General features: G+C 53.1%; 1 protein-coding gene across 2 annotated transcripts in view; it reads left to right on the plus strand.

The window, feature by feature from the left end:
• SLC16A2 (solute carrier family 16 member 2) overlaps nucleotides 1-14,723 on the plus strand; it is a 36,630-nt gene extending 21,907 nt beyond the window's left edge. For both annotated transcript variants that reach the window (XM_027905152.1, XM_027905153.1), the window contains exons 2-6: nucleotides 5,434-5,578; nucleotides 9,494-9,956; nucleotides 10,399-10,542; nucleotides 11,036-11,264; nucleotides 12,510-14,723. In XM_027905152.1, the coding sequence (XP_027760953.1) occupies nucleotides 5,434-5,578; nucleotides 9,494-9,956; nucleotides 10,399-10,542; nucleotides 11,036-11,264; nucleotides 12,510-12,730 (1,202 nt within the window). In that variant the 3' untranslated portion in view covers nucleotides 12,731-14,723. The remainder of the gene's footprint in view (nucleotides 1-5,433; nucleotides 5,579-9,493; nucleotides 9,957-10,398; nucleotides 10,543-11,035; nucleotides 11,265-12,509) is intronic.
• Nucleotides 14,724-23,936: the final 9,213 nt, after the last annotated feature.

The raw sequence follows: 23,936 nt of genomic DNA on the forward strand, positions 1-23,936 counted from the left end.
TTTTTGCTGCTCTTTAGCTCAGTTTTCCATGTGCATTGTGGTGGCCTCCTCAGATGTGACTTTTGCATCTGATTTTATTTAAGCCTTGACCATCCAACCCTGGGACAGGCTGGGCCCGCAGGGGGTGATGAGCACATGGGGCTGAGCCGTTGGGAGCGTTTCAGGCTTCACTTTGAGCGAGCAGAGGATGACGCAAATGGCTCTCCAAGGGCACAAGATGAAACAGCTGCTCGGTCCTCAGTGCAGATGTGCTGCAGGAGCCCCACAGAGGGGGGGACAGCCGGCTGCCCCCCCCCCACAGCGTCCTCCTGGGAAGGGCCACAGGGTTGTTCAGGCTCCCAGGCCACCCAAAAACGGAGCCAGGTAGGGCTGGGGAGGGTTTTGAAGGTGCGTGACGAGGTTTGTCACACCGGCAGAGCTTCCCTGTCTCTGGAGCAAGCCCAAAAATCATTTATTCCTTGGAGCAGCAGCGCAGGTGGGGAGGAGGATGTGAGTTACCTCCCCCAGCTCTCCTCGGAGAAGCGCCAGGTGCTGGGGAAGGTGACCCTGCGTGTCCCTGTCCCAGCTGCGCGGCGCGAGCGGGAGAAGCCGCGGGAAGCGAGGGAAGACACTTCCTCCAGCGGCGGATCTGAGGTCACCTCCTGGCCCTTGATCCCTCCGGCCCGGGGTATTTGGGTCAGCGGGAAAGCACAGCTGAGAGCGACGTCCCTTCCTTCTCTCTCCCTGGAGATTCGGTGTTAAAGGAACAAATAGGCTTGGCCACAAGTGCTACACAGTAGGATTTTTTAATGGTGCTGTTTGGAACAATGAGCTCAGCACCGGCGGGGCTTGGGTCTGTGTCTCAGTGGTGAGATTTTCTTCTGTTGTTTCTCACCTTCCTGCTCCCACCTTGTTCTGCTCCCAGAAACCCTTTTCTGCTTAGAGAAGTGCCAGTGATGAAGGAGTTTTTCATCCTGGTCTTGCTGGAAAGAAAGCTGGCCTGGTGTCCGGCATGTGGGACCCACCTGTACTGACCCTGGGGGCCCTGCCCACCTCTTGCTGCCATGAACATGCAGACATGGTGCTCACAGCCCTCACAGGCATCACCAGCCCCATTGCAGGGGGGGCTGAGCCCCCTGGCCCCCACATGCCAGTTGTCCTCTGCCACAGGGTCCCCAGCAGCCTTGTCACCTGCTGGCAGGAGCAGACCTGGTGGCCACAGCCTGGTCCCAGAGCTCCTCTGCTGTGGGCACAACTTGGTGGTGTTGGGCTGGCTGGAAAATGGGTTGGTGGGCAAGTGGGTCACCTCCCCAGCTTTCACTCTGCCTTGAGCCCAGAGTGAGCAGTGTTGGGGAGGATGGATCACCTTGGCCATGTTACTCGGAACAGCTGGAAGTGTTCAAGATGAAGTTGGACAGGGCTTGGAGCAACCTGGTCTTGTTGGAGATCTTCCTGCCCGTGGCAGGGAGTTTGGAATTAAATGATCTTCAAGGTCTCTTCCAGCCCACACCATTCTGATTCTGTGTTTTCCTACACCACTGAATCACTTTTCCCCTTGGAGATCTTCAGCCATTGTGTTCCTTGTCCATGGTGAAGGGCACATTGCTTTGGACCAGCCACAGGCCACCAGTTGTGGCTGCCTTTGTTAAGCCAAGGTGGGAAGGAACAATCTGTGGAGCTTTAGCTGGAGCTTTGCCCTGTGTGAGAGCTGCTGGTAGAACACTCTCCTTGGTCACCCTCTCTGCTCCAGCCCCACGCTGGGCTCTTCCTGTACCCCAGAACATCCCAGGACCACCAGGAAGGTCCCATCAGCTCTGGGGGAAGACAGGGCTGGGGGTGGCCTGGGCTGGGATGGCAGCTTAGGTTGTTGCTGTCCCCCAGCCCCCTCAAGGAGCAGTGAGGAGTGGGGGTTATGTACCAGGGACACCCCAGCTGCTGTTCCATTGCCTCCAGGAGGAGCAGGGTGGGAATGATTACCAGGGAGGGACAGTGAGCCTTGAGTCACCTCTAATACCCCCAGCCCCCAAATCAGAAGTCCTCTCCATTTCCCCCTCACCAAAAGCAGAGTGCTTAAAATGCCTTTTTTTTTTTTTTTTTTTATCCCCTTAAGCTAAAAATGTAGTTTCTGAAGGATTTTGTGTTTCTGTCAAGGCATCCCTTGGAGAGAATGTTTCTTGGGTGTCACCAGACCGGTTTTCACCCAGCACCCAGCTGGGCAGCTCCAAAACCAGTCCCTTCAGCTGGTGCTCCCAGGAGATGGTTGGACTCATGGCACCTTGAAAGACAATCAAGTCTTAACCCGATTCCTGTCAAAGTTCTGGCAGCTCTTGAGCTCCTTCCAGCCCCATCCTCAGCTGGATTTGGTCCATCCTTTCTTTTAGGATCTGCCTGATTGCACCTCGCTGCTTGATAAGGCTCCGTGGCTCCTGTGGGGGCTTGTCTGTGCTTCGATATCTCGCCCAGGTTATCAGCCACAGAGGGTTGGAGGTGTGGCAGGGCTGGGAATTAACCATCTCATCCAAATCCCTGTGGAAATCACAAGCAAAGATTCCTCCCTTTTTCTCCTGTGGGCTTTAAATCAAGTCATAACTTCTCCAGCTTTGGAGGAGTTGTCGAAATAAAGGTGGTTAAACCCCATCTGCTTTCCACTGGAGCAAAGGCTGCCTCTGCCCTTCACATCCAGGAAAGTCCGGGAGAAACTTCAATACCACTTACACAGATTGCCAGAAATAAACCTTCATCCCTTGGAGTGGATCCAGGGACTGCAGCTCCATGTCCAAAGGGGCAGGTTTGGGGCCATGCTTCACCTGATCTCTGCTTTTTTCCCAACCTCTGTTTTTCTGCCGTGACTTTCCTCCAGCCTCACCCAGACCCAGATGGATGGAGATCACTGGCACCACGGTGGGAATAAAGCAGGGGGTAAAAAGTTGTGTAACCCCCCTCTCCGGGGGTGTTTTGGTGTGAATCGCACCAGGATCAGAGCTGGGAATGAGGCGGCTTTCTCCTGATCTCCCAGATTTTGCCGAGGTTTCCTTCCAGCGCTGGAGCTCGCCCAGCCCTCCCGGCTTCCCGGGGCTTCGCTGGGAAGCGCTGGGAAGACAAAACCCCGCTCTGGAAGTGAGGCTATTGTTCTTACTAATTTTAACTTGATGTTCTTCCCCAAGCCTATTTTTATTCATTGCTTGTGGTAAGCCCTTTCTGTAAGGTAGAGCAATTTGCCACAGGACTCTTTTTTTTTTTTTTTTTTTTTTTTTTTTTTTTTTTTTTTTTTTTTTTTTTTTTTTTTTTTTTGGTGTGTTTACCGATTTTAATTGAGCGATATCTCCTCCTTACAAACCCAAAGCTGGAGGAGCTTTGAAGCACCCGTTGCTGAGCCTCCCACCCCGGGTTTGCTTTGATCTCTGCAGGTGAGTGTGCATTTTTGGGGCCAGAGATTGATCCTGCTTATTTGCATGTAAATCCCTGGGTTATTAAGATCAGAATCTGGCCCTTTAAATTTAATACTTTGCTTTATGCTTTTATTTCCGCGTTTCTTAAAGTAATTTCCAAAAATAACAAACTTCAAACATGACGGGGCCATCTAACGTTTTACTGCCTTGGCTGGAGTAGAAGGAACATTTCTGGAAGTATATTATCCAATTTAACGAGCCTTTCCCATCCTGGCGTTGCTCCCACCCCTCACCCCCTCTCGGAGTTGTTTTGGACGGCTCCTTGGCTCCGTGCCACCTAATCCTATTAGAAGGACTTTCATTACACTGTGCCTTGTGTTTATAACCAAGAAAATCAGTCGGAGAGGGGGGTCCTCTCCCTCTCCCTCGCCCTTCTTTTCGCCTGGTGTCGAGACAAGGGCCCAGCCGGTCCCACGAGGTTCCCGCCCGGCCCTTGCTTTTCATTTTATTGCTCCACTCTGCATTTATTAAAGGAGATTCCGAAGTAAATTGGGTCCTTGTGAACTTATAATTAATTTGGAAGGGTCAGCTCTTCCCAGGCTGGGGAGGGCTTCTTTGTGTGGTCCTTTTTGAAAGGCGGAGGTTGGAGAGGCTGTTCCGTAGCTGGGATTTGCTTTTAATAGGGACCTGGCTATTTTCTGAAGATCTCAGGGCTCTGGAAGGACGGGGTGTTTTTGTGAGGGGCTGTGCTGAAAAGGTTTGCAGAGCCCTCGTTTGGGTTCAAAAAAAACAACCCTGAAAGAGGTACAAAAAAAGGAAGGAACACGTGTCCTGGGGCTGTGCTCGACAGCCCAGAGCCAAGGCCTGGAGCTGGGAGGGGCTTCAGGGGGTCTCCCCACTTGGGCTGAGTGGGGCTGGAGGCCCCTTGTCCACCTGCCCATTCTGCCCTGCCCCTCACTCCGACGAGGGGACCCCTTGTCATCAAACCTGGAAGAGTTTAAATTTTTTTCCTTACCACAGTGCTTTTCTTGAAATGTTGCCTTTCCTCCCCAAAATAGTCACATAAACCATTAAGAAGGGAAGGTGGAGGGCAGGGGGAGAACGATGGACAAGAGGAAATGGCCTCAAGCTGTGCCAGGAGAGGTTTAGGCTGGATGTTGGGAAAAACTTCTTCCTTGAAAGGATGGTTAAGCCCTGGCACAGCTGCCCAGGGCACTGATGGAATCATTGTCCCTGAGGGGGGATTTAAAAGCCATGCAGGTGTGGCACTTGGGGACATGGTTAAGTGCTGGGTTTGGCAATACTGGGGGAATGGGAGGACTCAAAGATCTTAGAGGACTTTTCCAACTGTAACAATTCCATGATTCCATGATGGGCTGAAATAACCCATGAATAATAAAAGTTTCTGCGAAAAGACAGGCAGACAGGCAGTGGTTTTCTCCAGAGTTGGCTGGAAGGAGACATGAGGGAATGGTCCTGACTGGGCATCACCTGGCAGGGCCAGGGGTTTAATCTAATCTGGTATCACCACATGTGTCCATCAGCTCAGCTGCAACAAGGACTCGTCACTGAAGGGGGGGCGAGGGGGAGGCGAGGAGATCTCATGCTGGAGAGCAGGGATGGATGAGTGTGGTACCTGGGAATGCAGAGCTGTGACTCAGGATGGGAAACTCTTCCTAGCCAAAGTGGGGGAGCAGAGGGTTCTGAGGAGCTTGGGAAGCTTTTGGCCTGGAGATGCCCTGATGGAAGGGGCACCAGTGGGGGCATCATCACACACACAGCACAGGGTGTTAGGAAAAAGTGTTGGAAGCTCAGTGCACTCCCTGGGGCACATATGAACCCAGTGGAGAGGAATGCAAGGACAGTTTGTCCACTCCTCCAACTCTGCCCCGTCCACGATGCCGTTGGGCAGCACAAGTGGTGCCTGTGTTATCGATGACTTCACTGTTAATTAACAGTCTGATGGGGCTGCCTCTCTGCCGTCAAGGCTGGAGTCAGTCTCTGTTTGTGCCCCCCCTGTTTGATGTCCCACCCTGACCATGACCTCTCTTCTCTCTCTCCCCAGCATGGGTCGGCTCCTTGGCCATGGGCATGATTTTTTTCTGCTCTCCCATCGTCAGCATCTTCACCGACCGTCTTGGCTGCAGGACCACGGCAGCCATGGGAGCTGCCATCGCCTTCATCGGGCTCCTCTGCAGCTCCTTCACCAAGTAAGGCTGGGGAGAGGGCACACAGCTCCCTGGAGAGCTCTTCTTCCTCCCTTCTCCCTGCAATCCCCCCTGCCAACACACTGCTGCTGCCTTTGGGGGCAAAGCAGGTGGTTCCCAGCCAGCTGAGAGGTGCCCTGGCATCCCTACACAGCCCATGTGTGCTCAACCTGTTTCTTTACAAATTGAACCAAGTTGCTCTTTTGCCCTTATTAAAAAAAAAAAAAAAAAAAAAAAAAAAAAAAAAGCAAATTTTACCTGAGCAAGGGACTGTATTTTATGGGATTTCAGCCCTCAGGTCCTTCATTTGATCTTCAAAAGAGGGAGTAAAGGTCGATGTTCCTGTCATGGGCAGCTCCAAAGAGGCACTCACAGAGAAAACTGTTCTCCTTTGCAACCATTTTCACATTTGGTACTGAAAGCAAATTCATACCTAAAATAATATTTGATGGATTATGCCTAAGAGGGAGTTTCTGTGCAGGGCAGACAGGGAGGGGGACGTGGACAGGATCTGGAGCAGTTTGTGGTGTTCCTGTTCGGGCTCAGGCGTCTGCAGCAGCACAGGGCCATTGCTGTTCCTCTTTTTCCATCCCTGATCCCATGCCATGAATTTCTGCTGGCAGGCACTGGCTGATGTGCATTTAAATGGCAGGTGTACCTGTGTGTCTTTCCAACCCAGACGCTGGCATCTTTGAGGGAGCAAAAAAAGGTCACCTTTGGGATAATTTATGTGACACTTGTTAAACAGAGTCTCAGAGGCACCATGGAGACACCTCCAAAGCAGCACTTGCCTCAGTTCTGCTGAATAAAAACATTGCTTTGGCTTGGATTTCAGTTAAAATCAATATTGTTTTAATTAAAATGCTTCAAGAAGTGGGGGTTTTGCAGCAAATACACACTGGTTTTCCAGAAGGCGACTTGCTTGCTTGAGCTGTGCTCCTCCTGCCCACCCTGCAGGGGAGCCAGTGGGAGCAGGACACCAGCTCCCACCCACACTGCTCAGTGAGACCCTCAGGCTTGTCCCAGCCCTGGTTCCCTGGATCCCCAAATCCTCGGCTGCAGGAGCCCCCCGTTGCGCTGGCAGTGGGGATGCAACAAAGGCCAAAGCCCCCTGGGGCTGTGGCTGATCACAGCCGGGGTTTTTGGGACGCTAAACCCGTCTCAGGCAGCGGCGTGGAAGGAACCACCCTGCGCGATTTCCTCGCAGGTGCCACCGCCTTGTGTTCCCAAAGATAACAGCAATCAGAGAGAGTGCAGTGGGTCCTTAAGGAAGGTGTGCCCTGGCAATGCAGATCACAGGAGCTTCCCATGCAATCCTGCTTTCCTTCTAATCAACAGAGGTTGTACAACGTTTGTGCAAAGGAAAAGGGCTGATGGGAGCACGGCCACTGGGAGTGGCTGGTTGTGTTGGGCTTGAGAAGAAAATCCAACAGCACAGGCAGAGAGGAATATTATTTCCAGGAGAGCTGCAGAACTGAAATCCCCATTTCCTGCCTCTCACTCTTGGATCACGTTCCTTTGGCTCCCTTTTAAGGGAGAAGGGAGCCCCTCTGCAACTGGACCGGGGCAGAGAAGCTGTGCCGGCGCAGCCGAGCGGAGCCGGGGGAAGAGCAGGAAGGCTGCGGGGCTTGGCACTGCTCCAGCCGGGTGCTGAAGGCTGCTCCTGAAATTCCGAGCCGGTGCCTGCTGCTCGCCCAGAACAATGGAGAAGCCTTTTTCTGATCCCCCTTGTCAGCTCCCCCCACCACAGCTGGAGATGAACCTCCAGTGCTGGCTTGGCTGCAGGCACCGGTTCAGAGTGACACAGCCCGGGTTTGGTGGGCTGAGGGAAGGTCTGTGGCAAGGCTCACCTTCCCTTTACCTCCTGGTTCCTCTGAAATGGGTTTGGTTTTTTCCAAACAGAGGAGCAGCAGTTCCCAGCACTACACCAAGCTGATACAAACCCCCTCTGAGCCACCAAGCCTGCACAGCAGGACTCCAGCACCCAGCTCAGGGCCTCCTGCTCTCAAAACGTTGGGAGTTTGGTACAAAAACCATGAAAGAAACCAAATATGCTGAAATGCTGAGCTCTGGGGAAGGCTGGATGGGGTTGAGGCGAGGCTTTTCCTCTCTGCTGCCTTGCACAGGGGTGTCTCCTGCAGTTCTAATCAGCTCAAACCACCAGAGATCTTGCATGCCCTCAACAAAAGAGGAATCCCAAACAAGGCATCACCTTCCCTCCAGTGTGAAGAGGGGTGTTTTAGCATCTTTAGATGATGGCCAGTTCAGCAGGACTGCCTCCACATGCCCTCCTAGCCTTCCTCTGCACAGCTAAGTGTTCTGTAGGGTTGGTTGACTCCCTCTTCATCTGCCTCTCCTTCCTCTCCACAATTTCTGCCCAGTTTATCCTGCAGATAGGACTCCCCAAACTTCTGCCAGCAGGGATGAACCAGGGCTGTTCCCACTGAGAGCTGTAAGAGAGAGGCAGCTGATGGAGGGAGACCTCTTTGTCCCAGGAGACATCATTATCCACGGGCAACCTCGTTATCCGAGGGAGATGATGCCGCCCTTCCCACCGGAGAGCAGCTGGCTGACTCCCAGTAAGCAGGCTGGGAAATCCCAGCTAAGAAGCAGGGCTGGAAGGAGCCCCTGCTCACGCAAGGGTGTCTTAGCATCAACAGGGAGCAGATGGGAACCGGGGCATTTGTCTGCACTGATCCGACACGTCGGCTTAGCTGCGGCACCGGGGCTGGTGTGACCCAGCCGAGATGGCCAGCGCTGGTGCGTGGGAGGTCGGAGACAGCCTGCATGGCCCAGCTGCTTCCCTGGCTCCCAGAGAGGGGGCTTCTGATGTGGTTTCATTCTGGAGTAGCTGGAAAGTGCCTTTCCTGACAGTCATTTGTCTTGGAGCCGTCGGGCACAGCAAGCGTGTTCTGCTTTCCGCTTGGCAGGCTGAAGAAACGAGCTTGTAATGGAAGGAATGATGTGCTTGTAAAGGTTTTCCCAGCTCCCAGCTGCTCTGTTAGATGTGGGCTACCGTCTGCCCGCTTGCTCCATGAGCAGCACTCAGCATTGCACAGGAGGGCTGGGCACTGTGAGCCACCCCGAGGCCTCTGTCGTGCTCTCCTCCCCGGCAGTGTCTCGTGGCATCCAAACTTTGCAGTTAGATGTGATGCCCAGTGATGAATAAAAACTATCCTTCATCTGGAGACAAACACAACAGGAGCACAGGCTCCTTTCTCAGAGGCTTCTGTTGGGACAATTAGTCTGGCAATTGGGAAGCAGCTCCTTCCAAGGGCTCTCAGGACTCTCCATCTGCTCTACAGAGCAGCCACTTCACTCCCTCCTCGAGTGCAGCCACCAATGTAAGGTACAAATCAGATCTATTAACTGTCTAATTTAAGCTCCCAGAGGAGCTTAAAGAAGAGCAACTTAATTAACCATCCTGGAGCTTGGGCAGAAACACGTTTCCTTCCTACGTGTCTAATAACCAGCAGGGTTGGTGCTTTCAAACACTGGGTGCAGAATGTTTTGAATTAGTCCTTTCAGTGGAAAAATAAAAGGGATTTCTGGCTAAAAATAGGCCACCCTTCCTACCTAAGAAAATCTTGTTTGCTGTAATTTAAAAACCATTGAAGTTACGTCAGCTTCCCAAGGAGGGCAGGTTGGCTGCCGCTTCTCCTGGTGGCAGAAAGCTCTCCCCAGCTAAACTCCATTTTCCCGAAGATTTGATGTGCCGGCTGTGAAGTGAGGATAATCCTTGCTTTGGCTAGGGAGTAATCTCCTTGGGGTCAGACCTTCTGTGTAGCACCTGTGGTACGTGAGACCTGTGCCCTGACACCCTGCTTTGCAAGAGCACGGGGCAGGAGGTTTCCTGACCTTCTGTACCTCCGTCACCTGAACGTCACCAGCTCCACGTGTTTTTTTCTCCCCCACTAGGTCTCTGGAAGTTCGTTATTTCACGTATGGGATCCTCTTTGGCTGTGGCAGCTCCTTCGCCTTCCAGCCCTCTCTGGTCATCCTTGGTCACTACTTCAAGCGCCGCCTGGGCTTGGCCAACGGCGTCGTGGCCGGGGGCAGCTGCCTCATCTCGGTGCCACTGCCCTTCTTCCTGAAGATGGTGGGGAAGGCCATTGGGCTGGCACATACTTTCCAAGTACTCAGTGCCTTAATGCTCATCCAGATCTTCTTGTCCATGACCTACCGGCCCATCCTGCCGCCTTCCTGCGACTCTCAGCACGACGGGCAGGACAAGCTGGGCAGCCGGAGCGTGCGGCAGCAGTGCTGGGCCCAGACCCGCAAGTATTTCAACTTGAGGGTTTTCCGGAGAAAGACCTATCGGATTTGGGCCTTTGGGATCGCCACTGCTGTCCTGGGATACCTCGTACCTTACATGAACCTGGTAAGAGCCTTGGCTGGGACTGGAAGGGGAGGGAGATCCCTGGCTCCTGCAAGGAGGAGGAGGTGGCAGGGTGGGGATGGGCAGTAGGGGCAGAGGCACCAAAAGCCTCGAGGCCAAGAAGCTGCTGCACATCCTGTAAATGGGAATAGTGATGAGAGGATACAGCCTTTTAATGCCTCTATGTGTCCTCTGAGCCAGGGTGGGCAGAGCAGCTGCTCCCCACAGCTCCTGAGGACAAGCATCGGTAACAGGAGAGGAAGGGCCTGTTGGGTTTGGGGCGGGCAGAGGTGGAGTGTGCAGGTCTGAGCGGTGAGGACACGAGAGTCACACAATCACCCCCAAAAACATGAGCCAGCTGCGGGAAATCTCATCCCCTTTGGGGAGATGACAGGAATCAACTTTACCGAGGCATCACATCCTTGTGTCCTTCCCTCCATTGCAGGTAAAATACGTGGAGAAGCGATTTCAAGAGACCAAAAAGGACTGGATCCTCCTGGTTTGCCTCGGAGCCATGGCGGGGCTGGGGCGCTTGGTTTCAGGCCGCATTGGCGACTGCATCCCCGGGCTGAAGAAGATTTACCTGCAGGTACGTTGTGTCCAACCCTCTCGTAGCTGCTGGCCAACAACCACGGGTCAGGGAATGGCATCTCTACGTTGATCTGCTTAATCTGGTCAGTGACAGAGTGCAAACCCTTTACTGATTATTTTATAACAGCCTTATTTGCTGTGAGCAGTGAAAATTCACTGCAGAAATGTGAAAGGGAAGTTACACACTCGTCCAGTGTCCATTCAGCAACAAAAGTCCATGGTACCACCTCTTCCCAAACTACTGACACCCTCTCACCTTCCTGTGGTTTTTGAAGAACAAACTGCTGAAATCTAGCAGCTAATCCAGCAGCTAATCCTTCTTAACCCTTCTTAAAAGGTTACTCTTAAGGGCCTCTCTGAGACGGGCGCAGCGGATGGATGGCATTGCTGGGTCCGAAGGAGAGAGCAATGACGTTGACCTGTTCAGTGTCACCTTCATGACTCTTCCTGCTGCACATGCCCCCTCCTCACGCCCACTTTTTCCTCCCCAGGTTGCGTCCTTCATGCTGTTGGGCATCCTGTGCATGATGATCCCCCAGTGCCAAGGCTTTGAGGGCGTCATTGTCATCTGCCTCTTCCTCGGCCTCTGCGACGGCCTCTTCACCACCATCATGGCCCCCATCGCCTTCGAGCTGGTGGGGCCCATGCAGGCGTCCCAGGCCATCGGGTACCTCATGGGGCTGATGGCCGTGCCCATGACCGCGGGCACACCCATAGCAGGTTGGTAGCGCCGCGGTGCCGGACCTGGAGCAGCTCTGGGAGGGACATGCTGGGAGCAGCTTTCACCCCTGGGGGTACTTTGGCGTGAGACAGGACTCACGGTGTGAAGTTTTTCTGGCTTATCATGTCACAGGGGGGTTGAAGCATGGGTGTGGCACCACTCCATGCTGTGTCCTGTAGTGTCTCGGGGCCTTTCTCCAAAGGTGACCACTGGGGGAACAGTGAACCAAGGTCACATGAACTTGATTTCTGCTTGAAGATGAGCTAAAAATTGGCAGATATTAGTTTTCTAGGATTGATTCAAAGTTAGAGATGGAGACACCTGAGCTCCACAAGATTTATGTCTGTGTTTGAGCAGAGCAATAACTCCAACACCCTCAGCAGCGAGCGCTTTGCCAGAGCTACCCCTGAACAGCAGAATGTCTGCATCAGCAAGCACCAAGCTAAAGCTGGATAAACTCCTCTGGTCTTTCTGCTTCTGGCAGCAAAGTTCAGTTTAACACCCTTGTGAAGGAACTTGGGGGCTGAAGACCCTGACTGTGAGGGTGCTGCTGCAGGACCCCCTGCATTGGACTTGCTGGGTGAAGGGGCCCATTTCATTGACTGAACCCCCAGGGAAGTGTCTATGCAGGAGAAACTCAGAGGGATTTTCCAGTGCTGATCAATGGCCATGTGTTATTCTCCAAGGATATCTGGCTGTGTTGGAACTTGCCAAACGAACAAATGCAGAACCTCGTTGGGTTTTAAGGGCTCAACTGTTGTTTGTGACTGGCAGCATAGATAAAATATCTGTAGGCAAAGCAGGGCTTCCAGATGGAGACAGTCTGCAGAGGAACAACCCCTGCCCACTTTTCCCATTGTCTCCTGGCTGGCAAGCCTCTGGGAAGAGCCACCTGAAGTGTTTGGTTTAACGCGTCTCAGCTTGTATTTGGGATTGTCTGGGATGTGTCCGATTGTGTCCTGTTCTGGTTAAACAGGAAGGATGGTTGAGGGTTTTCTTCTTGGCTTCTTGGTACACAATGTTGGCTGCACACATCCTTCAATCCAGGGCATAAAAACCTTCAAGAAATGCAGTGGAAAAAAAAAAAAAAAAAAAGAGATTATTTTAAAGTCCCAAATCTCCCCAAATCTGGCGGTTGACGCAAGCTGCCGCTCTCACGGGAAGGAGGAAACCAGCCAGTCATTAGACTAATGAGGGCTTGGACCGGTGTGGCTCTAACCCACCCCGTTGTTCTTCTCTTCCAGGATACCTCAACGATTATTTTGGGAATTACGACGCGGCCTTTTACTTCGCCGGAGTCCCCCCCATCATCGGCGGCCTGGTGCTCTCCGTGGTGCCGCTGGTCCACCAGAGGATGCTGAAGAAGCAGCGCCTGGATTCCGGCAAAGACAAGATGCTGGTGTCGGAGGCCGTGGTGAACGGGGAGCTGCTGCCGGGCTGCCCGGCCTCCGAAGCGCACATGTGACGCCGCTCCCCGCGCGCCCCGCGGCCACCGGCGGCCTCTCCGTAGCCCCAGCACAGCCCCTTTTCCAGACAGACCATAATTCCCAGAGATTGCAGATGCACTACGTTTGTAAAGGAGGAAACACACAAAAAAAAGTTCTTCTAGTTAAAAGGCTCTTAACTAGCAGAAAAACGCTCTTTCTCGGGACAGTTTTGATTTCAAAGCCACCTTTTGGTTTTGTTTTTTTTTCCCTCTCTAACCGTTTTTCTAAGGAGAACTCTCACCAGGATTCAAACTTGATCGATCTCCCGCTCGTCTCCCCGGTTTTCTATATGTCACAACAGAGGTTTACAGCTAATAATTGCCTTTTTCAAGCAGGCCACGGATGGAGCTTGTTGAACCTTGCAGCTGTCCATCCTCCTCCTCCTCCTCTGGTGTCACTGGGGTGTCACTTCCAAGGGAGACAAACCCCTCCCCATCCAGCACCAGGGCCTGTTGGAGCCAGAGAGCCGAAGGAGGAAGCGATGCTTTAGTCCGATGCACAAACCAAATAAATGTCAGCAAGTCCCTCTTCCACCTTCTTCTCTCCCCCCTTCCCGCTGCTCTCCTGCACACCCAGGGAGTTGCAGCCGGGACCACGGGGAGCTCGGCCGGCTCCACCAAAAGGAGCCACGTGGGAGCACACCCTTCCTGCAAAATATGCCTTAAAAATGCATGGACGAGACCAGCAGGTCCCTTGGCCACTTTCCGTCTCTGTTTTCTCACCCAGTGACTGATGATTGGGCTTTCGAGGTGCAAAAGAGAGGGGCAGCTCCTGGCACAGCCCACAGTGGCTGGATCCACAGGGCCAAATCCTTGGGATCGCCACTGGAACGGGCACTTTGGAGTCATCGAGGCACACAGGGGTGGGACAGAGCCCTGTGAGTGCTGGATCAGCCCCGTGCTGGGACGTGGCTTCCCTGCTGGGCACAGGGGCACCCACGGCTGTGGGGATGCTGCTGGCTCGGGGCACAGGGTGCCACTGCTCTTTTTTAGGGGCCAGTTGTGTATTATGCAGCAATAACCAGGAGTCAGTATTGGCAAGGGAAGCCCGGTGTTCCAAAGGGTTGGGAAGGCCCAGTAGCATTTCACTCGTCCATCGCCTGTGTGTTGTTGTGGGGAGCTGGTGCAGGGTCAGTGCTGTCCCTGGGGGGGGAGGGAGAGAGCACAGGGAAATCACACAGCCAGTGGGTACCCACCACACAGAGAGACAGCAGAGTTCAGCCTTGTGGAGAAATTCATCATTGCCCAGAGGAAATTTTAGAAATTCCAGTTGCTCAGAGAAGCTGTGGCTGCCCCATCCCTGGAATTGCTCAAGGCCTGGTTGGTCAGGGCTTGGAGCAACCTGGGATAGTGGAAGGTGTCCCTACCTGTGGCAGAGGGTGGAATGAGATGGGCTTTAAGGTCCCTTCCAACTCAAACCATTCCATGATTCTGTGATCATCTCCAGGCAGTGCTAATGAGTGTGGTTGACGAGCGAGGAGGGAAGTTCTTCTGCCCCAGTGGGTCCCTGTGTAAACGAGGAGCCAACAGTGACTGGGGTACCTTTTCCTGGGAGAGAGCAAGAAACAAAACTCACTTTTATCCTGGCTGCAAACCCATCCTTCATTCAATTTTCATTTTGTTCAACTGCCATTAAAAAACTGAGATGCCTGAAGGGGGACGTGGGCCATGGGAATCACCCCTTGGTCTCCAGGCGAGTGTGGGGGTTTGTAACACCGAGGCAAATCTTTGCTGTGGATATTTGGGTTCAGTGGAAGGCCCCTCCCGTGGGCAGTGGTGGGACATTTGTACATAGGCTCAGGCCCCTGCATGCCCCTCTGGTCCTGTTTTTAACCTATATTGGTTAATGCATTGTAAGGTTTTGTGGTCCTGTGGCCCTTCTGTCCCCGTACGAGCTGGAAAATTACCTGGTGTGTTGTGATGTGTCTGTTTATGACTATAAAATGAGATGTCTACTTGTCTCTTTCTTCAACATGCTTTTCCATGACTGTTCTTACCCTTCATGGCATCGTCTGCTGTGGCTCTGCTGACCCATCTCAGTTTTGGGAGCCACAGGAGGCAGATGGAGCCACGTGGGCAGGCAGGGCAGGCACCACGGTGTCCGTGCTCCGCTGTGGTGGGATCTGCCAGGCTCAGCCTAGGACAGGGTGTTAAAGAGATGTATTTCAGGTGGGAATGGGGTATTTCAAAGCCCTCTGACAGCTGAAGGAAAGAGAACTCCTCACCGTGACTCCTGCATGGTTTGGGGCATTTGTTCACATCGGGGTTCGATGAGGTTCCTTAAATCGAATTTTTTACCTTAATGCCCTCCAAAGGAGAGCTTGTGAGGCATTTAAATTCAAGAAGGAGCTTCTTCAGGCCAAGCAGAGGATGTGCAGAGCTGCCTCCAAACCCTTGTCTGGGCTGAGCGAGCGGCTGCCCTGCAGAGCCCACCAATGGCTGTGCCCAGACTTCGTTGTGGTAAAACCTCCCTGGCTCATAAACTGATCGATGGTTCAAACCCCGAATTTCTGCAGAATTCACTTGCCTTAACTGCTTCACAACCCTGCAAAGGTCCTTCCCCGGGGGCAGCCTGCATTTGGTGCAACCGGTGCTTGGCACTGCAGTGGCATCAGAGCAGCTCCGTGTCCACCGGGAGCCAGCGCTCTGCCCAGGAGAGGGGCTGGCACCCACGTTGGTTCCCAGTACATTTTGGTCTTTGTCCATGGCAAACCCCATTTTGGCCAGAGGTAACCAGCCCTCATCCTATTCCAGAGCGATGTCTGGTACCAGCCTCCCAAAACCACATCCAGCATCTTTACCTGGCCAAAATCCTGCCCGTGCTGAAGACAGGGGCAAATTCTGCCGGGGGGAAGGCAAAGAAAGGACCACCTCGTCAGCAAACACAGATGGGAACAGGAAGGGGCAAAGGTTGGAGCAGTCTGACGACATAAAGGGAGTATTTGGGGTTGGTTTGTCAGCAAACTGCTGCTGTGGGTCTAGTTTGGCTCTTCAGGGTATCAGGCAGCTGGCAAGGACTTGTGCAGCTGGTGCCATGTGAGAGGTGGGATTGTGGTGATCGGAGCACCAGTGAACAGGGAGGAATTGCACTGGGCTCTGAAACCTCCTTTTAGCCCGTGGTGGTCTGGTGATGTGACACCAAATGGGTCCCTACCTGCTGCAGAAAGCTTCATCCCCAACCCCATCCTGTTCCATTGGGATCCGCTCATCCTGGCCCGGCACATCCACATCCTCCTCGGGCAGGGGAGGGCTGAGCAGGCGGCCGCGTTCACAGCCAAAAGCTGCCTTTTGCTCCGTTTTCTAATTAAAAAACCCAACCTTCTCCCTCCCCTGTGGGTGCCAGGCTGTGATTCCTACTCCAGGAGGGGAAGGGGGAGCCCGGCACTCCAGGCTAAGCCAGTTTTGGAAGCCAGCAAGGGTAGGGGAGCAGGTTGAGCCCCTGAGATGGAAAAGGAGTGGAAGGGAGCAGGGAAGGCCCCACTTCACCCCATGGCCGGGGCGTTTGCAGAGCTGCAGAGCCTTATGTAAGTGTACAGTGAGCACAGGACGTGTCCCAGCAGTGCCCGCTCGGGGCTGGGCTGGGGCTGCCTCTTAAATCTTTACCTTGAGGGTGTTCAAAACCAACTTGTTGTCTTTTCTTCTTTTTCTTCTTCTTTTTTTTTTTTTTTTTTTTTTCCCCTTACTGCTCCAGAGCGAGGCTTTGGATTTAACTCCTCTCGCTCCTGCCAAAGCATGGAGCGGGACAGCCGAGCTGGGAGGGCTCTGGGGATGGTGGTGCTTGTGATGGGAAGGGCAGAAATGCTGCAGGAGCTGCCTGGGAAGTGCCATGATTCATGGCTCAGAGCTTTTCCCAGTTGTGAAACCATCTGCAGGAGCTGCTTCACTGCAGTGTGGCCTGTCCTGAGGTCCTGTGGCCAGGGACACACACACGTCTATAGCTCAATTTGAACAGATTTTGACCACTCACTGGCTGGGGTTGAGGTTTTCTCACATTTCTGTGGGAGCTGTGGGAAGGCCACATCCTAATTGCCATCCAAGCCTGAGGGCTTCTGCAGGTCCGCTGCAGTACCACGAGGTTTGGGGACCCCCAATTTCCAGAGGTTTTGGCTCTGCCTCCCACCAGTGTGGTGGTTTGGGGCTGCCAGTCGAGGAGCTTCATCACCCTCCGGGCTGAGCTGCCTGGAGGAGCCAGGAGGGAGGAGGTCTGCAGTTAGGCAAGGACATTCCCGCCCTTCCCTGTGTGGCAGAGCCACGGGAATGTTCTGCATGGCAATAGAGGGTCTCTTTGGTACGTGGGTGCCAAGAGCGACTCGCTCTGGTGGCCTGATTTGGTGCTGAGGATCTCACCTCCTCTTGCTGACATCAGTTCAGAGTCTCGGGAGGCTTAGGGTGGATTTCAACCCTGTCTATCATCTGCATCTTTTTGTGGCCATATAGTCCTCAGGGTGAAAACCTGGAGAAAGGTGAACTTGGACCAAACCCTCTGGCCTCGGGGACAAAACCAGCCGAGACCTTTGCCGTCCCTCCATCCTTCACTGCAAAGCATTCCCAGCTTTCATGTGCTTCTGTACCCCACAGTTTTGTTTGGGGGGTTACCTTGGTTATTTTAGCTTCAATCATTTTCCCGCTGGCAGAGTTTGCATCTCCTTCTCCAGCTGGAAGCAGAAAATCGGGATGACTTTGAAAGCCCCGGCACATTTGCCAAGGCAAGCGGAGCAGCCCCTCCCTCTGCCTTTGTGCCACCAAACCTGAGCTTGAGCAGCTCTTTTGGGCACTTCCAAGCCACCCTTGTAACCCCAGGGGAGAATGAAGTGATTGAAAATTGCTCCTTAAATCCTCCTCTGTGTGATTCTGGGCGGGGATGGAGCTGGCACCAGAGAGGGGATCCACAGACCAGTAATGACCCAAAATAAAGCTGTTTCCCCTTCCTTTTGAGAGCCCTTGGAAGGAAAGCAGGCAGAGGGGTGGCTGGAGCTCTGAGTGGGCTCTGCAGGGGTGACCCTCCCCGTGCCACTCGCTCCAGGCTCTTTATCAGCTTGGCACGGCCGAGCCGTGGACTTTGGCCCTGGTGACAGTGAGGTTATCGCTTGGCTCGGGGGGGTTCACCCCACACAGCCCCTTTCGGGGGGGGGGGGCTTTGTTAGTTTGCTTTTTCAAACGTTGCAGTGCCCTCAGTGCTCCCCTCAAGGACAGACCCTGCGAGCGTCCCCACGGCCCCTCTTCCCACGCACTGTGGTGGCAACCCTCCGACCCCAGGAGCGGGGCTGGGACCCACATTCCCAGTGCAGGCAAGACACAAAATTCCACCTGTTTCCTGCAAAACATGGCTTTGAAGGAGGCTCTCTGCCTCCAAAGTTTCTCCTCTTTTTGTACCATACCCCCACACTCCCCCTGCACCCATCTCCGCCTGGCATGGCGAGCGTAGCCCTTACCCGTAGCGCTAGAGACAAGGCTTAGTGTCTATTTTACTAAGGAATTAAACTCTTTTTTTTTCCCCTTTTGTACATTTTTAAGGGTGGTGGGGCAGACGAGTTGTTTACCGGAGCAGGTTTTCGCGTGGAGCCGATGCTCCTCTCCCGGTGGGTGAGGGCCAAATTGCCTGAGCGCAGTCGGGGTTTGGCTGCCGAGCGCGTTCACTCCAATCATTTCGGGAAAGAAAACGACTTCTCGAGGCCTGAACTTTCCCAGCATATCCTGTTTCAGCTGTTTGAACCCGTTAAAGCCAGAGGCAGGATTTTTTTGGGGGGAGGCTGAGGGCAATTAGGAAATTACCCCCCTCTCCCTCCCCTGCCCTGAAATCCAACAGTATGAAGCCAAATATTTGCTTTCAGATGGGTGGATTTTGGAGCTGGCTCCACATGAGAGCACCGGGGCGGAGGCTTGAATTTTGGCCGTTTCGGGTGATTGTTTTTAAAGCAGGACCTCCAAGCTTGCTGCCATCAGCCCTGGTCAGCAGATTCCCGTGCCATGCCTCTCTCCAGCCCTGTCACAGCTGGCATTTGCTCCACTGCTGATGGAAAACAGCCTGCCCGTGGGTTTTTGGGGTGGGAGGCATTGCTTTGCCCTGCGATGTGCTGGTAACGCTCACCCTCGTGGTGTCTGTACTCACTAGAAAGGCTCAATAAAAGGCTGCAAGCACTGTGAGTAGCTTTGCAATCCCATTTTTTTCCACTGTGCTCCTGGCTCTGGCTCAGCAGGAGTCGTGTGTGGCTCCAGAACTGGTCCTGGGAAGTGCCCAGGCCTGCTGGGCACTCTGGGCAGAGCCAGGGTCCAAACGCAGTCACTCAATTCAATGCTGAAATCAGATCCCGAAGCCTAAAATTATTCCTCTTTTTTTATTATTATTTTTTATGTCTGCTTCTTGTAAGCGATTTATATCCCCTGAAAATTTTGTATCTGGAATTAAAGTATTTGAATGTGTGTCTTAAAAGTATGACTATCCTTTCAAACGTGAATTTCTGATTGTTGGAAGAAAAAAATTAATAAATAAAAAGAAAAAAAAAAAAACTACCTACCCCATATTAGCACATTTTTGTAATTAATGTTTTATGAATGTTGTTTTAAAAAAATTGTGTAGAATAAACCAGTTTTAAAAAGAAAAGGGGTCCATGCCTGTGTTTTGCCCGGTCTTCTCTCCCCATGGCCAGTCTCGGGCACTGGTCCCCCAGCAGCTTTCTCGGGTGCTGCCAACTCTTCAGAGGCACTGGAACGGCAACAGTTGAACCTGGGAACTACTTTTATCCAGCACTTGATACACCTTGAGGAAAGACTGTGCCAAGGTCCTGGTACCTAACAGGGGAGAAGATGTTCCCACACAACACTGGAGGGTGGAAGCTGGAGGTGGCATTGGCAAGAAGATGGTCCTTGTCCCACCCAATGCATCAAAAGCTGAAAATAATAAGGAAAGAAAGCCCTGAGAGCATCACCCAGAGGGGGTCAGTGCTCAGGATGAGCCCCCAGCCACCCAGACAGGTTCCCCTGTTCCACAGGGTACAGCTTCGGGTCCGGCCCCTTTGGGGGCTGCAGTGTCTTTGCTCCACAGGGGCTCTCACACAGCCCCAGAACCAGGGATTTATTAAGCATTATTATTAATATTACTTCTTCCCTTTGGCAGTGGTTGGGGGCAGGCTGAGGCCTCCCAGGTAGGAGCCCTGGTCAGAGGAGAACTAATCATTTTGTGTCAATAAGAGCAGCTCTGGGAGGGTTGGGAAAGCTGGAGGATGATTATCCATGAGCGAGGTTACAGTGGCTGTGAGACACTGAAAACACAGCTTTTATCAAGGGTTTTACATTAATGATTTGTTTATGTGAGGTGCTTTAATTGCCCTTAGATGAAAGTTTACACAGGCATTGGTTTTATATAACTCAGGCTCTTTTTTTTTATGTGCACCTCAACCCTTTTTCAAGTTGGGGATATTTACTGCAAATAGTGTTTAAAAAAAAACCAACAGGAGATAAGAGGCGGTAAACAAAGATTCAAAGGGAATAAGACTACGGGAAAGAACTCCTCTGGAGGACTTGGTGCTGTGCATGCAGGGACAGAGCAAGGAGAGGGAATGCTGCATCCCATTCCCGAGAGGGGAAAGCACTGGGAGAACGCTTGGAGCTGCACGGAGCTTCACTCACAGGCAGCACAAACCCCCCCAGTGCTGGTGTGATATTAAAATGATCTTAGAATGGCTGGAAATTCGGAGGGGAATTGGGAGGGTCGTGGGGTGCATGATAAAAGTGGGTTGTGCATCCAGAGAGGCAGTGGGGGGGACACCCTGCCCTGCTCCTGCCAGCACCCCCAGGAGCATCAGCTCATCACAGTCCATCTCCACAGATTCCATACAAATAAATATGTACATACACGTTCCACAGATTCCACATGAATAAAAACAGACATACATTTATATGTATATACATATACCCACATAGATATATTTGTCTCCAAGGGTGTGTTTGTGCACGGGCCTGTTGGGAATCCCCTCTCAACCCAGCTGAGCACAGGGCATGGAGCACCAGTCACCTCCTCCTGCTCTGCCAGGCTGCTGGATCAGGCCCTAATCCATGGAAAAAGCGGGGAAAAAAGTACCTTGCATTAGAGCAACACTGTGACACTTTTCCATGAAAAAGCTGCAAACAAGAAAAAAAAAAACAAATCAAACCACCACAACAACAACAAACCCAGGATGTTTTCATTACTGTAACGCAGTAGTTCGATATTTAGATATCTGTTCATACATTCAAATTGAAATGTCATGGATTAAACCAAGTTAATTATATATAATTGATGATATTTTGGGCTATATGTTTTATATATTAAATATGTATATAATGGCAAATATGTTTTCTATATTAAATATGAGCCACATGTCAATGTTTTGTGTTAGTTTAATAGTTTTTAATGATGTATATTTTTAGACCTGTATGTGCGAATGGCATCTTCTTACCTATAAATTGATTTTTTAAAATCTATAGGTGTACATACACACCCAAATCTCTCTATCTGTAGATGTACAGTGTGTACCCGAGCTGCAGGGTGAGGCTGATCCCTCCAAGGGGTTCTTGGGCAGTCAGAGGCGTGCCCAGCCACTCTGCTCCTCTTCCCCCCCCCCCCCCCCCCCTCCGAGGTCTGGGCTGGGCTCGGTTTCGTTTATTGTCTTCTTCTCCATCTGTTTTCTTTTTGCAGGACTTAAATAATCCATCAGAAAAAACAACAACAACGAAAAAACCCAAACCAAAAACCTTTCGCAAGCGCCTTTGAAGGACTTGAAGGAAGCACTGAGGAGTGGCAGCAGTTGGGTTTTTTTAATCATCCCTGCGTCTAAATGCAAATCTTTCCTAGAGCCGTTGCTCGGTGTCGTTATTTAAAGCAATAATTTGGAAAAGATCCCTTCCCAGGGCTGTTCAACCGCACCCGGGCTCGGCAGGGCTGGGAGGGCACCGAGCCGGGCGTCGGGGGACCCTCTGCCCAGGGAGGGGGGTATCCAGAATCCACGAGGCATCACCACGAGGCAGGGGGAAGGGGAACACGCGGGGTGGAGCTGGGGCAGCGCTGGGGTGAGCTCGGGATGCGCCGGCTTCCCTTCGGGTGGGGTTGTAGGGGCTTTTTTAAACGCAACAGAGAAACCGCTTCGTACTGGCAGCGGGGCAAAGCAAGGGAGGGAAAACAGAGATGTGCTGAAGATCTAAGGGAAACGCGGCACAGGGGAGGGGGAGAGGGGGCAGAGAGAGCAGGGAGGTGCGTCTGGCTGGGATGGAGGGGAGAGAGCCGGCTCTCCTTGCTGGGGACCCGCTGACACCCCTGCAATCAGCACCCTCGGGGTGGGGGCAGCCCGAGCCCAGTCCCGGTGCGGGAACACCGATCCCTTGGGCTCCGTTTGGGACTCATCGCGCGCGTGTTGCTTTATCCCGGCCGGGGCTCCGGGGGATGCCTGGTTTCCCTGTTTTTAATTTTTTGGCACAAGAGCTGCACTAAACAAGTCTCTCCCAATCACCTGCAGCCCCGCTCCATCCCGCACTGGAAACGCGAGGAGCGTTCGGGGGCTTTTTGGGAGGGTTGTGTAAACAGCCCTGGGGTGGGGTGCGAGCGGGGCCCCCCGTGTCCCCCCCCTCCTCCCTCGCAGGCTCCAGCTATTCCATTGTTCTGGCACGCACCTCTTCCGCCCGGGATCGGGATTTGATGGTTGTAAATCTGTTGCCGTCTCATCTGGAGCATCGCTCAGCCCAGGCCAGCCCCGGTGTACGTGGCCGATGCTGCATCACCCCAGCAGCGCCTGCCGCCCTCCCGCTCCGTCCCCGCCGTCCTGGACGGTGTCCCCAAGTCCCTTCTGGACCTGCTCTGCATCCTGACAACCACCAGGACCCCCGTGGGTTTCCTCCCTCCCCACGTATTCTTTCCCCCCCTCTGTGTTGGTGTTTTACTGGTCCCACTCAAATGAGCACTATCCAAAAGTGTTTTCTTTCTTTACCCTTTAGTTTACCCTTGGTTGAATTCACAGAATCACAGAATCAGCTGGGTTGGAAAAGACCTCCGAGATCATCAAGTCCAACCCTTGATCCAACCCTGCCATGATTCCCAGCCCATGGCACTGATGCCACATCCAGTCTCACCTAAAACACCTCCAGAGATGGGGAATCCACCCCCTCCCTGGGCAGCCCATTCCAATGGCTGAGCAGTCCATAAAAAATTTCTTCCTGATATCCAACCCAAACCTCCCCTGGCACAGCTCCAGACCGAGCCCTCTTGTCCTGTTGCTGGTTCCTGGGAGAAGAGACCAACCCCCACCTGGCTCCCCCCTCCTGTCAGGGAGTTGCAGACAGTGCTGAGTCTCCCCTGAGCCTCCTCTTCTCCAGGCTGAGCCCCCCCAGCTCTCTCAGCCTCTCCTCACAGCAATTGTGCTCCAGTCCCTTCCCCAGCCTCGCTGCTCTTCTCTGCCCCTGCTCCAGCCCCTCCATGTCCCTGCTGACCTGCCCAGAGCTGGACACAGCACTCCAGGGGTGGCGTCCCAGGGACAGAATCCCTGCCCTGCTCCTGCTGCCACTGATCCTGAGCCAGGCCAGGATCCATCGGCCCTCTTGGCCCCCTGGGCACACTCTGGCTCATGTTCAGCTTCCTGTCGATTCCCCTCCTCTTTCCCTTCCCATATTCTGTCTCTCATCCCTTGCCATCATTCCCCACCTGCCCCTCCTGGCCATGCCACACGTGCAGGGAGGATGGACAACCAGCACTGCTGACAGCGAGTGGCTTCCAGGGCATTTCCCACCCTCCCCCTCCCACAAGTATTTCAATTTATTCAAGTCCATCTTTACAAATTAACACACGATCATCCCAAAGGTGCCAGCAGCGAAGACTGAGTCATTTCCAAGTTTATTTAGGAATTATTTAGTTGAGGCAGAAGTCAGCAGGACCCGCAGGGGTTAATCTTCCCCTGCATCTCTTCTGGTCTTTCAGCTGCCTGGTGATCGGTGAGTGATGCTCAGGGCAGGCACACAGTGGGCCCACCTCCATTCCACAAATCCCTGCTCTGGAGAGGAGCCCTGTGGGCTCCTGAAATGAAGCCATTTCAAGAGCTTTCACCCCCTAAACCCCCTTCCAAACTCACCAGTCAGCCTGCAGGCACAGGACAAACCGTGGGGTTTGGGTCTGGGCAGCTGCCAGGGCTGTTTCCCTGCTGTAAAAGGGAAGACTGGAGCAGGT

The sequence above is a fragment of the Empidonax traillii genome, unplaced genomic scaffold, assembly GCF_003031625.1.
Source record: "Empidonax traillii isolate 1590-97213 ecotype Southwest subspecies unplaced genomic scaffold, ASM303162v1 scaffold1125:size176652, whole genome shotgun sequence".
Taxonomy (NCBI): domain Eukaryota; kingdom Metazoa; phylum Chordata; class Aves; order Passeriformes; family Tyrannidae; genus Empidonax; species Empidonax traillii.